Source organism: Ranitomeya variabilis, chromosome 3 (genome assembly GCF_051348905.1).
Source record: "Ranitomeya variabilis isolate aRanVar5 chromosome 3, aRanVar5.hap1, whole genome shotgun sequence".
NCBI classification, from domain to species: Eukaryota; Metazoa; Chordata; class Amphibia; order Anura; family Dendrobatidae; genus Ranitomeya; species Ranitomeya variabilis.
Genome location: NC_135234.1, coordinates 769,947,071 through 769,964,856, shown reverse-complemented (window position 1 = coordinate 769,964,856; position 17,786 = coordinate 769,947,071). Strand labels below are relative to the sequence as shown.

The following is a 17,786-nucleotide window of genomic DNA, read 5'->3' as shown; positions in this document are numbered from 1 at the left end:
GAAGTTGGTTGTTGTCACTGCACAAGTGAGGGCATGTCTTTATCGCTCTACAGGAAGTGGGGGCATGTCTTTATCGCTCTACAGGAAGTGGGGGCATGTCTTTATCGCTCTACAGGAAGTGGGGGCATGTCTTTATCGCTCTACAGGAAGTGGGGGCATGTCTTTATCGCTGTACAGGAAGTGAGTACGTGTCTATCGCTCTACAGGAAGTGGTGGCATGTCTTTATCGCTCTACAGGAAGTGGGGGCATGTCTTTATCGCTCTACAGGAAGTGGGGGCATGTCTTTATCGCTCTGCATGAAGTGGGTGCGTGTCTTTATCGCTCTACAGGAAGTGGGGGCATGTCTTTATCGCTGTACAGGAAGTGAGTACGTGTCTATCGCTCTACAGGAAGTGGTGGCATGTCTTTATCGCTCTACAGGAAGTGGGGGCATGTCTTTATCGCTCTACAGGAAGTGGGGGCATGTCTTTATCGCTCTGCATGAAGTGGGTGCGTGTCTTTATCGCTGTACAGGAACTGAGTACGTGTCTATCGCTCTACAGGAAGTGGGGGCATGTCTTTATCACTCTACAGGAAGTGGGGGCATGTCTTTATCACTCTACAGGAAGTGGGGGCATGTCTTTATCGCTCTACAGGAAGTGGGGGCATGTGTTTATCGCTCTGCATGAAGTGGGTGCGTGTCTTTATCGCTGTACAGGAAGTGAGGGCAGGTCTTTATCGCTCTACAGGAAGTGGGGGCATGTCTTTATCGCTCTACATGAAGTGGGTGCGTGTCTTTATCGCTGTACAGGAAGTGAGGGCAGGTCTTTATCGCTCTACAGGAAGTGGGGGCATGTCTTTATCGCTCTACATGAAGTGGGTGCGTGTCTTTATCGCTGTACAGGAAGTGAGTACGTGTCTATTGCTCTACAGGAAGTGTGGATGAGTCTTTATCCCTCTACAGGAAGTGGGTGCATGTCTATCGCTCTACAGGAAGTGGGGGCATGTCTTTATTGCTCTACAGGAAGTGGGGGCATGTCTTTATCGATCTACAGGATGTTGGGGCGTCTTTATCGCTCTACAGGAAGTGGGGGTGAGTATTGCTCTACAGAAAGTGGGGTCGGGTTTTTGTCTCTCGACAGGAAGTGGGTCCGGGTCTTTATCGCTGTACAGGAAGTGGGGTTGGGTCTTTATCACTGTACAGGAAGTGGGGTCAGGTCTCTATTGCTGCACAGGAAGTGGGGTCGGGTCTTTGTCGCTGTGCAGGAAGTGGGGTCGGGTCTTTGTTGCTCTACAGGAAGTGGGGGCAGGTCTTTGTTGCTCTACAGGAAGTGGGGGCAGGTCTTTGTTGCTCTACTGGACGTGGGGACGGGTCTTTGACTCTGTACAGGAAGTTGGGAAGGTGTTTCTTTACAGGAAGAGGGGATGGGTCTTTGTCTCGCTACAGGAAATGAAGATGGGTATTTGTCTCTGTACGTACAATAATTGGGTGTTTGTCTTTGTTACACTACAAGAAGTTGATTGTTGTCACTGCACAGGAAGTTAGGGCAGTTCTTTATCGCTCGTCAGGAAGTGGGGCAAGTCTTTCGCTACAGGAAATACGAGAGCATTTTTGTCTCTATAGGAAGTGGGGGATGATTTATGTCTCTGTACAGGAAGAAGGCACAGGTCTTTCTGTAGAAAGTGGGAGTAGGTCTTTGTCTTTCCACAGGAAATTGGAGCTGATCTTTCTCTCAACAGGAAGTAGGGGCAGATCTTTCCCTCAACAGGAAGTGGGGGTAGATCTTTCTCAACAGGAAGTCGTGGCAGATCTTTCTCAACAGGAAGTGGGGGCAGATCTTTGTCTTTCTACAGGAAATGGGAGCAGATCTTTGTCTCTACAGGAAATGGGGGCGGATCTTTGACTCTGTACAGGAAGTGGGTGCAGATCTTTGTTACTCTACAAGAACTTGGGTTGTCACTGTACACTGTACAGGAAGTGAGGGCGGCTCTTTTTCTTTTTACAGGAAATGGAGCGGTCTTTGTCTGCTGTCCTGTCTGTCATACTTAATACAAGCATAACAGTACAGGGCAGACAAGCCATTAGACAGTGGCAAGTGCAGTGCATGCTGGGACGAGACAGTCCCGGCATCTATAGTGCCAGTAGAAAGCTCATAAATAGGAACCACCCAAAGAAAGCTAGTGGATGGCAAATTAGAGCGCATGAGAATAGGGACCGCTCCTTTACAAATTACACCGCTTTTGAAGCAAAAGCCATTTTACCTTATTTTGGAGGGTGACGGAAGCAAGATCGTAGGTTTTTGGCTCTGTATGGCACAATGTCCTAAACCTACCGTACAATTGCTACACGTAACAACGCCATTGTTTATCACAGCTGGCATGACGTGTTCAGGGATGATGAGGCTGCTGCCCTGGGATTATGTTCCTGAACCAGTGAGATCAGGATGAACAATGATCGGTATTGTATTGATTTATGAGAAAGATGTATTAATCCTTTATTTTATTTGTATTAATAGGAGCAAGAAAAAGAAGCAAGGAACAGGGCGGCTTATATCTCGCCACTGCTGAAGTCGCCGCTGTGGTGGCAGGATTTTGACAAGGACAGCGATGATGACGCCTCTGCGGGTGGTCTGGGATCAGCCACTGGGGGGGCCTCCGGCTCCTTTCACGGTCTTGTGTTTTAGTGCCTCAGACGTTCTCTATATCCTGCCTTGAACGGAGAAGGTTACAGGAAAGCGCAAATTTGCCCATTTCAGTGTTTCCCTAGAAACAGATGGTTGCCTTCATCCAAAAACAGCACCACACCTGGTTAGGGGCTGTGTCTGGTATTGCAGCTCAGCTTCTTTAAAAGGTGAATGCCATGGGCAGAGGTGCTAATGCTTTTCTTTGTTTGGTTTTTAACAATCCTGAACAAACCCTTAAATATAATATATATATAAAAAAGCAACAAAAATTATCAAGGACTTTTTATTTCAGCACCGCAATGCTCTGCTACAATAAACGTAAACTACCTGTCACTTGTTTTTTCTCTCTTTTTTTTTTTCTTTACGGTATTCCAAATCCTTTGCAAAGACATACAGGAAAAATCTCATGGTTTGTGCTCCAGTCTCAATGTTTGGAAAAGCCATCGTAATGCAAGAAATGGCGACTAATGCCGCTGCCGTGTGTGTCATGTATCAATGCACAACGCTACACCGATCTCAGCCCCGAGTCAGCAATTGCTTATTTCAAGTCATTGATTTGTGTTATATTTTGTTTTTTTTTGCTGGTGGCTTCTACACCAAATTTGTCAGAGTGCACGATATTTGATGAATTTAGTGCAAATTAAAAAAGGATGTATTGCCCCTTTCCAGAAAAAAAAAAAGTTACATGATCCTTTTAGAAAGCTTCAATGCCTCCACCGTGCCCCCAATACAGTAAGATTATTGGGGGCATCATACTGTGTTGGGTGGTCCTGTGCTGGATTCACACTGTATTCAGTCACAGTATGATTCCCCAACACAGTATGAATCCTGTACATGATGTCCCCACCATGTGCTCTAATCCAGTGGGATTGATGCCCGTATAGTGGCCCCACTATACAGTATGAAGGTCCCACAGTGCCCCCAATACTGTACAAAGCCCCTACAGTGCCCCAATACGATTCCCATAGTGTCCCTCGATACAGTATGAAACTCCCACAGTGCCCCTAATACTGTACCAGGCCTTACAGTGCCCCAATACGATTCCCATAGTGTCCCCCAATACAGTATGAAGCTCCCACAGTGCCCCCAATACTGTACAAAGCTCCCACAGTGCCCCCAATACTGTACAAAGCTCCTACAGTGCCCCAATACGATTCCCATAGTGTCCCCCAATACAGTATGAAGCTCCCACAGTGCCCCCAATACTGTACAAAGCCCCTACAGTGCCCCGATACGATTCCCATAGTGTCCCCAATACAGTATGAAGCTCCCAGTGCCCCCAATACTGTACAAAGCCCCTACAGTGCCCCAATACGATTCCCATAGTGTCCCCCAATACAGTATGAAGCTCCCACAGTGCCCCCAATACTGTACAAAGCCCCTACAGTGCCCCGATACGATTCCCATAGTGTCCCCAATACAGTATGAAGCTCCCACAGTGCCCCCAATACTGTACAAAGCCCCTACAGTGCCCCAATACGATTCCCATAGTGTCCCCCAATACAGTATGAAGCTCCCACAGTGCCCCCAATTCTGTACACAGCCCCTACAGTGCCCCAATACGATTCCCATAGTGTCCCCAATACAGTATGAAGCTCCCACAGTGCCCCCAATACTGTACAAAGCCCCTACAGTGCCCCAATACGATTCCCATACAATGTCCCAATATAGTATTAAGCCCCTTCAATGTCATCCAATTTTGAATCCTGTAGTGTCCCCCAATACAGTATGATGTCTCCAATACTGTATGAAGCCCCCCGCAGTGCCCCAATCCTATATGAAGCCCCTTCAGTGTCATCAATTATGAATCCTGTAGTGTCCCCCAATGCAGTAGGATGTCCCAAATACAGTACGAAGCCCCTTCAGTGTCATCCAATAAATGTTGAATCCTGTACAGTGTCCCCCAATAAAGTATGATGCCTCCGATACAATCTGAAGCTCCCGTAGTGCCCCCAATGCAGAATGATGCCCCCACACCACATCCCAAAAACAGCATGGCTCCTCTCCTCACTGAAAATCCACTGACAAAAGCAAAAACCCCCTCTCACGTTCCCAGGAGGCGCTGCTTCGGTCTGTGCCGTTTGTAGTCGGAGGTTGTGCACAGCAGATGTAGTGTCGCCATCGCTCCTGCTGCATCGGAGAAGTCGGAAGCCCAGGCTGAATGGTGGAGCAGGGAGCGGACGGCTCCTTTCTCCACCATTGTATTTAACCATCTGCAACCTGAGGATGCTGGAAATGGGCAATGCAGCACGGAGCTGTCCCCCGGCTCACAGGCCCCCACATCCGCCCTGTGGTGGGTCTGTTTCCATCTGTGGTACATTGCTGTGGAAGTCTTCATCATTAAAGAAAAAATAAAGACCGATATCGTACTTTGCAAAATATCAATGGCACGCTAGTAAACTACTGACGGATCACAAATAATAATTAAAAAAAAAAAAAAAATCACATCGGAGAAGTCAGAAGCCCAGGCTGAATGGTGGAGCAGGGAGCGGACGGCTCCTTTCTCCACCATTGTATTTAACCATCTGCAACCTGAGGATGCTGGAAATGGGCAATGCAGCACGGAGCTGTCCCCCGGCTCACAGGCCCCCACATCCGCCCTGTGGTGGGTCTGTTTCCATCTGTGGTACATTGCTGTGGAAGTCTTCATCATTAAAGAAAAAATAAAGACCGATATCGTACTTTGCAAAATATCAATGGCACGCTACTAAACTACTGACGGATCACAAATAATAATTAAAAAAAAAAAAAAAAAATCACACAAATTAATTCACTGAAAACATCTGGAAAATGAAAACCATGACTAAATTGTGGAACAAACCCAAAAAATGAGGAATACAAAAAAAAAAAAAAAAAACTAGTGTAAAGCAAAGAAACCTTAGTTATTTTGACTCAAAAATTATTCCATGGGAGTTTCCATCTCATGTAAAGGCCGCTGTTCTCCTAAATCCAGAGTGGTTTCTCTATTTTTCCGGCTCCTCTATGTTCCCGAGATATGGCCCTCTCTTCCCTGTATATAAATCTGATCTTTTAAGCCAAGTGGGCATGGCCTTCAAGACGACGCCCACAGAGAAAATTTCAGGGCCACACCCATTTGGCTAAAAAAAAGAAGACTAGATTTATACAGCGGGCCATATCTCAGGCAGAGCTTTATTTCGATGTAGATTCTTAAATTGGGACAATCCCCTTTTGTTTACTGCAACCAGAGTCCTTGACTTGTGGACTTCATAGTCCTTGGTTAAGCCCCAGTGAGGGGGAATGAAGTGGTCCCTCCTCCCCTGCGCGCTCTATGTATTCTGCGCAGATTCATTTCTTAATAGTCTTTGGAGCTCAGTTATCCCGATACAGAGCTCCAAACCTCCTGCTGAGACCAAGTTGAGTGTCTTTCTTCGGCCACCACTAGAGGGAGCTTAGGAGTTCACTGTATACAGGCTTACTATGGAGCTCAATGCCTAGCCAGTACACAGGCAGCTCCTGAGCTCCCCCTTGTGGCGGCTGCAATCAGACAGAATTCTTTCTAATGCAGCAAGGTGATTTTTGATGACAGAAGTGATGAGTTCACTCATTCAGACACGGGGCACGAAGAGGTGTTTAATATGTACCATGTTTATTGACATCAGAAATAAAATCCTAAACATGAGTTCTATGTTAAAAAAACGACAAACGTCTATCTAGGCGTATAAATAAAAAAGGACAAGAACTATAAAAAAAAATAAAAAAATAAAAATGAATAAATTAATAATTTACGTGGTTTCTTCACGACGAGTTGTAAATTAGTAACACAGATCCGGTAATACAAGATATACATTCCATGTTATAACAAAGGGAAGGTGGGGGAGGGGGTATTGGAAAACATCAATGTGAGTGAATCCTGTGTCTCCAGGACCTTACTATACTGATCAGTGTCCACTCCAGCATCTAACAAGGTTAAAGAACCACAACAAGACCTAAAAAAAAGGAGACTTAGGGGCTATTTTATAGGTCGGAAATGGGGCAACATGACTTATAGGACACCCCCCCCCAAAAAAAAATAAAAAAAAATATATAAGTTATAGAATCCGTTTATGAATGAAAAAATTGGAAAGTGGTGTTAAAAAATGCCCGCATTTTTGAAACATTACATGCTTGTGTTCCGCGGGGGCGGGGCTATAGTGAACAACCAATTGTCTCTATTCTCTCCACTCATGATGATATGACAGTATTAACATCATGCTGTGAATAGATCACTGCTGAAAATAATCTGTGCTGCCGTTTCCTGCTCCTTTCACTCTTCACTGTGACTTCTGAAGTATCTCAATCCTCCTCTTTACCCCTAAAACACTTTCTTCATTAACAGCTGTTATCTATATTCTTTATTTCCATCTCCTAAAATACTCTGTGCTGCTAAAATCTCCCCCTTCCGTTTTGTTAACTCCATTCTGTTACGATGACGGCCCACAAATCAGGACTGGACCGGTCACTGCCCCACGCGGAAGCTCTTCTGAAATACTCTGCGCTGCTGTTACTTCTTAAACATCACCATCATAGCAGTATTGTAACAGAAAATCCCAAAATGTTCTGTAATTAAATGACGTATCCGAGCCCCTCATGATCTGTAAAATCACGATTCAAGCCACCTGGTATGCAAATCATAGGAAAAAAATGCAGCCTTTAACTCCAGCGGGTCCCCATTTTATTTGATCGATTTTTAACATTAAGGCTTATAAATGGTATTTAAAAAAAATATATAAAATATAAATCAGGGTACCTCGCTTCATCAGCGTATATATTACTCACTCCCACTTACAAAAAAAAATAATTAATAAAAATAAAACTTGAATTTACCAGCAGGTACCTGCCGACTCTTTCCCTAATCCTGACTTTTGTTGTTTTTTTTTTTTATTTATTTATTTATTTAAATTATAAAACTTTTAAGCAAATTTCAATTTAAATGTAAAGAAATTAGTGAAATGTAACAAAATATCCTTAAAAGAAATAAAAAAAATAAAATAAAAAAAAAGATTTAACTATAGAGGTTGTGGTCGCATTGACCTCTGGAGCCGTAAAGGACTAATATATGAATAATAGATCCATAAAACGAGGTCCCCAATGTCAGATGGGTCCAACACCTGGCACTCCCATCAATCAGCTGTTATCTGGACCCCTGGAAAATGGAAGTCACGGTGTTCACTGCTCGAACAGCACATTCACTGCGGAGCAGCCGTTCTCAGGTCATATTCACTTCTATGGGTGCTGACCTGCAGTACCGAGAACGGCCACTACATGATGTATGGAGCTGTGGTGTTCCGGATCCATACACTTTACTTCCCGGGAACTTTTAACAATAGGGTCCAACACCCGGAACCCCCTCCGATCAGTCGTTACCTTATCTCTAGGTCATTACCATCCCAGTCCTAGACAACCCCTTTAAGATGTCCAAAAAAAGTCCTAGTGTCACATATTGATGCTGCAGTATTATATAAAGTTTGGGGGCTCAGTTAAAGATTTTTGGGACCCATAAACCTCTGTTTATTAAAAAAAAAAAAAAAAAAGTTAAAAATGAATCCCTGAAAATTACCGAAAAAATATACATAAAAAAAAATGTACAAAAATTTATAGAGCAAAAAGTAAATAGTTGCCCCCTATGTTTCGATTCGCAGCAGGCCAAGTCTAGATCTGAATCAGAAGTGAGCCCAAACAATATCCCCCCCCCCAAATACGGCACTTTATAATAAGGATGCACCATATGGCGGCACAGGTATCCATGCATAAAGCGCTGCCAGACACAGAAATCAGAAAAGAAATACTGTAATCTAATACTGATATACAATGGAAGTGGGGGGTTTTTGCATCAAAAGTAAAAAAAATAAATAGTCCCCCCCTTCCAAAAAAGGGTGAAAGACAAACATTAAGTTAAGTAGTGTTTCCCCCCCCCATCCCAATTAGTACAACACTACATAGACATAACTAACTAAGCGCGGCCAGGAACCTGAAAAAAGTGCACTGATCATATACACTCACTGGCCACTTTATTAGGTACACCTGTCCAACTTCTTGTTAACACTTAATTTCTAATCAGCCAATCACATGGCGGCAACTCAGTGCATTTAGGCATGTAGACATGGTCAAGACAATCTCCTGCAGTTCAAACCGAGCATCAGTATGGGGAAGAAAGGTGATTTGAGTGCCTTTGAACGTGGCATGGTTGTTGGTGCCAGAAGGGCTGGTCTGAGTATTTCAGAAACTGCTGATCTACTGGGATTTTCACGCACAACCATCTCTAGGGTTTACAGAGAATGGTCCGAAAAAGAAAAAAAATCCAGTGAGCGGCAGTTCTGTGGGCGGAAATGCCTTGTTGATGCCAGAGGTCAGAGGAGAATGGGCAGACTGGTTCGAGCTGATAGAAAGGCAACAGTGACTCAAATCGCCACCCGTTACAACCAAGGTAGGCCTAAGAGCATCTCTGAACGCACAGTGCGTCGAACTTTGAGGCAGATGGGCTACAGCAGCAGAAGACCACACCGGGTACCACTCCTTTCAGCTAAGAACAGGAAACTGAGGCTACAATTTGTACAAGCTCATCGAAATTGGACAGTAGAAGATTGGAAAAACGTTGCTTGGTCTGATGAGTCTCGATTTCTGCTGCGACATTCGGATGGTAGGGTCAGAATTTGGCGTAAACAACATGAAAGCATGGATCCATCCTGCCTTGTATGGAGCATCTTTGGGATGTGCAGCCGACAAATCTGCGGCAACTGTGTGATGCCATCATGTCAATATGGACCAAAATCTCTGAGGAATGCTTCCAGCACCTTGTTGAATCTATGCCACGAAGAATTGAGGCAGTTCTGAAGGCAAAAGGGGGTCCAACCCGTTACTAGCATGGTGTACCTAATAAAGTGGCCGGTGAGTGTATACTAAAAGGAAATCAACAATTGCAATAAAACAAAAATGTAAAAAAACTCAAAACATAAAAAAAGCTAAAAAATTGATTTGAACAGACGCAGAAAACAGCAGCCCTAGTAATGAAGGCTCCACACACAAAAAAAAGTTTGTGGTAGTAAAGGTTTCTCGCAATCACAGTGTTTCACTAATAGAAAAATCGTTAGAAGTCGGAAATTCACCTAATGCGAATTTTAAAGTAATAAAAAAAAAATAATAATAACAACCCCCCCAAAAAAAAAAAAAACCCTAGCCTGTAACCGTTTTTGGGCTACTGAATGATGACATTTGTAGCAACTGTTGCACAGACATTGTTATGGACCACAAACCATAGCAGGGGCACAGCTCTTGAGGGTGCAGAGGTAACAGCCGCACCTGGGCCCCGGTATGCGAAGGGCCCCGAAAGATCATCTGCCACGTAAGACGACCCCAGTATTATCACTGCCAATATTATGAGCTGCAAGTTTTGCCTTTGCTATAGAATATATCACAGGAAGTAGCCTCCCCTATGACTTGCATGGTGTCGACGGTTTAGTTGATTTACTCCGCCCCTGAGGAACATGTAAAATTTTAATGATTTGCAGATTAGTTTAAGTGATTTGCTCCTACCCTAAGACAATCTTCAGGGTGGGGTGAACCATTATTTAACCTACAAAGCACATTTGTCAACATCTTCCTCATGGGAAAGCAAGTAAATAGAACGATTGACTCCGCCCCTGAAGAACAGCTCAGTCCTCAGGGGCGGAGCAAATCAGTTATTTACTTACCTGGAAAACATCTTTGTTAACATCTAACAATGGAAAATTGGGGTGAAAAACTGTATGGCTCAGCCCCTGCTGATAAAACCTCCAATTCCCTCCCTGGCAAGGTTGGAAAGGTGGAGATGGAGCCATTCACCGCAATAGCCCCTTTTTCTTCCGCTGGTCCACTGATGAGTAGGTGCAGGATAAGGAACCTTTTATGTCCAGATACTACGGCAATAAAAATATTTAGCACAGTGGTGATCATTCCGCACAACAACCTGCACATTTTACACCAGTGAGGACCCGGTGTAATTTTGAGTAACAGTCTAAAGGAATTTCTTTGTCAGCAGCCCCATTAGAATATTGCTATGCAAAATGTGAAGTTTTATAAAAAAAAAAAAAAAAAAGCTATAAAATATACTTTTTTTTTAATAAATTTAGTTGACAGAGCGAATGCAAAATTCACCTGTTACATCTGGAAATTTTTGGGAGGACGACATTTAAAAGAACCAATGCTCCATTCACATCCAAAGCTGCATTACGATTTCTGCTAGGCCCCCAATTCACTTTTCCCTGCAGAATCGGATCACATTCTGCTCCCACAATGCAACAGTCAAGCATGTATAGACTCTAAATGGCAGGCAGCAACAATTCGAATGCTGCTTTGGAAGGGACTAGAGTATAACACCTGTCAAGACTCTTTATACTACTATCTCTATGCCTGCAGATGACCGTTTGTTAGGAAAGTCCGAGCGCTAGTTTTTTGTTTTTTTTTTAAATGTCTACCATTGTTGCAAAACAAGGCGTTGCTTTGCGGCAATTTAAAGGCACAGCTACAAAAAAAATTTTGAAAAAGAAATTTGTATGCAGTGTGTACGATAAACAGCCCCCCTCCCCCACTGTGAAGGATGCCAGTCTGTGTATATTCGACTACATCCAACGAGCTCGAGAACGGACAATATGGCGGCCAGAGAGTGACCGCTGCACGTTTACAGTCAATGTAATACTCAGTGCTACGTGAAGCATTGAATACAGTAATCTAGAAGGTGTTGGGGCCCCTTTAAGAGGTAAAGGCGCCAGCAGGGAATCTGTGTGTTTGGGAGCTCCTCCCACAACGCCGGTTCTCCGCTATAGTAATGGCAGATCAAGCAGCATGGCGGTCAGTCACAGCGCGGAGGCTCCAGCTCGTCAGCACTAATGTCCATGGGGTGGCGCCGTCACGGCTTGGCATTCTTGGTGGGCTCCGAAGACTGGCGCACGTCCGTCCATTCCTGCATCGTGTTTTGCAGTGCCTGGGTCTTCTCTTTGTCCACTTGGACGTAATCCACCTTTTCGTCGGATGCGACAGAAGACGTGGAGGGCTACAGGTAACAAAAACAGGAAGAAAGGGAAAAAAAAAATCACTATTACCCAGCTTTCCCAAGTTCCTGAATGGCAGATTAAACGCACACCCCCTCCTTGTAGAAAGGTCATTCAGGTCTATGGGAAATCTGGGAGATAATCCCATTAATCAGAGCCACATTGAAGGTCACCCAGATTTCCTAAAGTCCTGAAAGGCAAATCTGTATTCGTGCAGAGGTGTCTGCCTCCATCCTTATTGCACACATATAGACTACTACTCATTCTAGTGCTGAGTGAAAACGCTGGAGTGCTATAATAAGGGCCATATATATATGGTCATCCAGCTTTCCAGGGGTCCTGAATGGTATTGATCTGTGAAGGTATAATGTATGCTCTCCTCCCTTGTCACGCGCATTTACGCAGATGCAAGAATGGGAGATTGTTACAAGGATTATGTTGGAGGTCATTGTGACCTTTGAAAGATTTCAGCATGAGCGGCGACGATCTGAGTATGCGGCGAGGATCAGACGGGTGATGTGAGGAGTGGAGGGACGGACAGATGAGCAGTGAAGAGAGTATGAGGATTTTATACGTGTGCGCATGCATGGGCTCTGTGTATACCAGTGAATATGTATGTGCTCTGTGCATACCAGTGCGTATGTATGTGCTCTGTGTATACCAGTGTGTATGTATGTGCTCTGTGTACACCAGTGCGCATGTATGTGCTCTGTGTACACCAGTGCGTATGTATGTGCTCTGTGTATACCAGTGCGTATGTATGTGCTCTGTGTATACCAGTGTGTATGTATGTGCTCTGTGTATACCAGTGCGTATGTATGTGCTCTGTGTATACCAGTGTGTATGTATGTGCTCTGTGCATACCAGTGCGTATGTATGTGCTCTGTATACCAGTGCGCATGTATGTGCTCTGTGTACACCAGTGCGTATGTATGTGCTCTGTGTATACCAGTGCGTATGTATGTGCTCTGTGTATACCAGTGTGTATGTATGTGCTCTGTGTATACCAGTGTGTATGTATGTGCTCTATGTATACCAGTGCGTATGTATGTGCTCTGTGTATACCAGTGCGTATGTATGTGCTCTGTGTACACCAGTGCGTATGTATGTGCTCTGTGTACACCAGTGTGTATGTATGTGCTCTATGTATACCAGTGCGTATGTATGTGCTCTGTGTACACCAGTGCGCATGCATGGGCTCTGTGCATACCATTGCGTATTTATGTGCTCTGTGTACGCCAGTGCGTATGCATGTGCTCTGTGTATACTAGTGTGTATGTATGTGCTCTGTGTACACCAGTGCGTATGTATGTGCTCTGTGTATACCAGTGTGTATGTATGTGCTCTGTGTACACTAGTGCGTATGTATGTGCTCTATGTATACCAGTGCGTATGTATGTGCTCTGTGTATACCAGTGCGTATGTATGTGCTCTGTGTACACCAGTGTGTATGTATGTGCTCTATGTATACCAGTGCGTATGTATGTGCTCTGTGTACACCAGTGCGCATGCATGGGCTCTGTGCATACCATTGCGTATTTATGTGCTCTGTGTACGCCAGTGCGTATGCATGTGCTCTGTACGCCAGTGCGTATGCATGTGCTCTGTGTATACTAGTGTGTATGTATGTGCTCTGTGTATACCAGTACATATGTATATACATTGAGTAACATGTGGTTTATGTATACATAAGCTTGCATCACATACTGTGTGTCGGTAGCATACACAGTTATAAATACCAGAAACGACACAGGTATAAACCTGTTGGCAATCGCCCAATAAAAAAGCAAAATGCTGTTTATTTAACAGATGATTGGATTGTTAATGGCAGAACAAAAATCATTGTTCTCGGCAGCACATCTCCTGGTATAAAGTACAGATGTGCTGCTGATAAATAACATGTGCCCATTATTCTTCGTCAACCTATGTAAAGAGGCCGGGAAACAAGAGCCGAACGACTTGATCTCTCGTTTAATGGTCTGAACTCAATCGCTTAGGTTGCGTTTCCACGGGTCGTGTCATGGTGCCATATGGGAGTATTTGGGCCCCCACTTAAAGCGTGGCCTTGGGCAAAAGTGGTCTAAAAACAAACGCTGGTTACACAATGGCGAATATGTACAGAAAACTCCTAAAACAATTACATCCATCAACATTCCGCCTTACCTTCCGGTGAGGGGTTGGCGGAGGAGCGAGATCCCAGAGGGGGAGAGCCTACAGGAGGTGGTGCGAGAGCCCGGAGGAGGTGGAGCGAGAGCCCGGAGGAGGAAGAGGAGCGAGAACCCGGAGGAGGAGGAGCGAGAGTCCGGAGGAGGAGCAAGATCCTAGAGGAGGAGGAGCGAGATCCCGGAAGAAGAGGAGCGAGATCCCGGAGGAGGAGCGAGAGCCTTGAGGAGGAGGAGGAGGAAGACCCCGGAGGAGCGAGATCCCAAAGGAGGAGGAGGGAGAGCCCAGAGGAGGAGGAGCGAGATCTCGGTGGAGGAGAAGTGAGATCCCGGAGAAGGAGGAGGAGCGAGATCCCAGAAGAGGAGGAGCGAGATCTCGGAGGAAAAGGAGCGAGATCCCAGAGGAGGAGCAAGATCCCAGAGGAGGAGCGAGATCCCAGAGGAGGAGGAGCGAGATCCCGGAGGAGGAGTGAGATTCCGGAGGAGGAGGATCGAGATCCCGGAGGAGGAGGAGCGAGATCCCGGAGGAGTGAGATCCTAGAGTAGGAGGAGCGAGAGCCCGGAGGAGCGAGAGCCCAGGGGAGGAGGAGGAGTGAGATCCCAGAGAAGGAGGAGGAGCGAGATCCCGGAGGAGGAGGAGCGAGATCCCGGAGGAGGAGGAGCGAGATCCCGGAGGAGGAGTGAGATCCCAGAGGAGGAGCGAGATCCCGGAGGAGGAGCGAGATCTCAGAGGAGGAGCGAAGTCCCAAAGGAGGAGGAGGAGCGAGATCCCGGAGGAGTGAGATCCCAGAGGAGGAGCAAGATCCCGGAGAAGGAGCCAGATCCCGGAGGAGGAGCAAGATCCCAGAGAAGGAGCAAGATCCCAGAGGAGCGAGATCTCGGAGGAGGAGTGAGATCCCACAGGAGGAGGAGGAGTGAGATCCTGGAGGAGGAGCGAGATCCTGGAGGAGGAGCGAGATTCCAGAGGAGGAGCGAAATCCCAGAGGAGGAGCGAGATTCCGGAGGAGGAGGATCAAGATCCCAGAGGAGGAGGAGCGAGATCCCAGAGGAGGAGGAGAGAGATCCCGGAGGAGGAGGAGAGAGATCCAGGAGGAGGAGCGAGATCCTGGAGGAACGTGATCCCGGAGGAGGAGCGAGATCGAGGAGAAGGAGGGAGATCCCGGAGGAGGAGGAGCGAGATCCCAGAGGTGGAGGAGCGAGATCCCGATGGAGGAGCGAGATCCTGGAGGAGATGCGAGATCCCGGAGGAGGAGGAGCGAGATCCCGGAGGAGGAGGAGCGAGATCCTGGAGGAGGAGGAGCGAGATCCCGGAGGAGGAGGAGGTGCGAGATCCCGGAGGAGGAGCAAGATCCCGGAGGAGGAGGAGCGAGATCCCGGAAGAAGAGGAGGAGCGAGATCCCAGAGGAGGAGCGAGATCCCGGCGGAGGAGGAGTGAGAGCCCGGAGGAGGAGGAGGAGCGAGATCCCGGAGGAGGAGTGAGATCCCGGAGGAGGAGGAGCGAGAGCCCGGAGGAGGAAGGTAGGGTGGTCAGACGAATAGAGGGAAGTACAATGGAAGGGATGGATGGATAAATAAATAAATGGACAGTTAGTTACAATGGCGGGTGATGGGAAAAGAAGGTCAGCAAGACTTAAGGAGGGCTGCAGAGTGGATTACCATAACAATGGCAAGACAATTGGATGTGTGGATGAATGAGTTGGATACTGAAAAACTTACTGGAAATGTGGAAAAGGGGGAAGGAGGGTTGAAAATATACAAAAGGCCATAGAGAAGGGGTCTAATTTACATAACAGTAGCCCCCGATAACCAGGGCCGCTCTATAAAGCCTGCCTACCTTTCCTATCGGGCTTCAGGTTGCGGTTGACCGGCGGAGGCTGGATGTCGCTGACTCTGGTCGGCCGCTGGCACAGGGAGGCTGTACTTCCTTTGCGGGCAGGAAGGGTGGCAGAAGAAAACCCCAGGAAATCAAAGTGATGGGGGCCGGGGCTCATGGGAATATACACGTTCTGAGCATTGTCGTTCAGCTTCTCAGAGTTGAACTGCGATGCCGAGCCAGGGTTCATGGGCACGTAGTTGTCTTCAGAATCGGCACTTTCTGACCTAGTCATGGAGTCTTTTGTTTGCTAAAGAATACATTTTTCAATTATTGAGAAATCCAGGCCTGTGAAGCATCCAAAAAACCCACAACCCGAAACAACATTAAATAATTAAGTAGTGAGCATCTTTACAGCCATAGTCACATCGCTCCAAAACCCCTGCATGGAGAGCTACATGATGAAATTTAGGCTTCCTGCAGTCACCACTAGAGGGAGCTCACTGCACATTGTGTTATTCAATTCATTGTATGAACTGTATGCAGTAAACTCCTCAGCTCCCTCTAGCGGTGACTACAAGCAGCAACATCCCATCATTCATCTCTGACGCTCTATCATCAGAAACTGTGACATGCTTTTAAGCACTAGGTCTAATTTGACATTAAAGTCTTTTTTTTTTTTTTTACATTATCACATTCCAGGAGCCATAATTTTTGTTTTTATTTATTTTCTTATTTAAACAATATAACTGTATAAGAACTTATTTTTTTTCCCCAGGATGAAGACACAGTAATACCTCTTCTATTCACATTTTGAGATTCGCGAATTAACAAAATTTTTCATTGGAACCTAGTAATTTGTATTCACAATTTTTTCACAGATCTGCGAAAATTTGCAAAAATCTTCGAAAAACCTTGCAGAAGTGTTTAGCGTGGAAGCTTTGTGTTCTTAAGCGTCAGAAGAAGGAAATGATGACACTATATAAAAAAAAAAAAAAGTGTAAAAGTTTTAGATTTGTTGAAATCTGGCGACGCTGCTACGAGCGCAGGATGCCAATAAGGCGCGGATGAAACCACCAAACGCTCTACAAGGAGTAAAGAGGCCGAAATTACAAAATTAGTCTCCAAAAATCAACCCGCATGTCGCAAAGCAGGTTTCAACCAAAAAGAGACCAGATGGAATCTGCCCTTTCATTACGGATTGAAGACTGATGTAAAAGGACAATCCCTTTCCAGGCCAACGTGATTCAGGAGAAGGCTTCAAATCTTTATAAGAAGCTTGTTGAAGAGGACACACAAGATCCGTAGCCAGGAACATCGACAATACCACACCCTGGAAGAAGTTTTCAGGCCAGGAGGGGGTTGGTATTAACATTTTTCAAAAAGTTACAACCTAAAAGGTGCGAGATTGCATGAAGAGGCTGAATCAGCTGACGTAGAAGACGCAGAGAGGTATCTGGAGACCTTCAAACAAGGTCTTCAACATGGATGAGACTGGATTATTCTGGAAGAAATTGCCATCGAGAACATATCTGAGGAAGGAAGAGGCCAAAGATATAGAATTAAGGCACAAAAGGACAGAATCACATTCATTATGTGTGGCAACGCTGCTGGTCACTTGCTCAAACCAGGACTGATTTATAAGTCCGGAAACACCACCCAGGGCCCTCAGGAACAAGAATCATAATGGCCTACCTGTCCACTGGATGCATAACCCCAAGGCCTGGATAACCAAAGTTATAGCATCCCCCGGTGATTCATCCCTGAAGTGGAAAAATAACTTCTCAACCTAGGCCTTGAAATTAAAGTGTTGCTACTCATGGACACCCCCTAGATCTGTTGTATGATGGTGTGCAAATCGAATTCCCCCCTGTCAACACCACCTCCCTCCCTCATACAACCTAAGGATCAAGGTGTGATCCCTGGATTTAAGGACCAAGGTGTGATCCCTGGATTTAAAGGACAAAGGTGTGATCCGTGGATTTAATGACCAAGGTGTGATCCCTGGATTTAAGGACCAAGGTGTGATCCATGCATTTAATGACCAAGATGTGATCCCTGGATTTAAGGACAAAGGTGTGATCCGTGGATTTAAGGACCAAGGTGTGATCCTTGGATTTAAGG

At 45.7% G+C, this 17,786-nt stretch overlaps 1 protein-coding gene across 1 annotated transcript in view; it reads left to right on the top strand.

Moving 5' to 3' along the window:
• The window catches only part of LOC143817828 (ubiquitin carboxyl-terminal hydrolase 35-like), a 30,490-nt gene extending 27,094 nt beyond the window's left edge, over positions 1-3,396 (top strand). Inside the window, exon 9 of the mRNA XM_077299293.1 lies at positions 2,497-3,396. Within this exon, the coding sequence (XP_077155408.1) occupies positions 2,497-2,664 (168 nt within the window). The 3' untranslated portion in view covers positions 2,665-3,396. The remainder of the gene's footprint in view (positions 1-2,496) is intronic.
• The last annotated feature ends 14,390 nt before the right edge of the window (positions 3,397-17,786 follow it).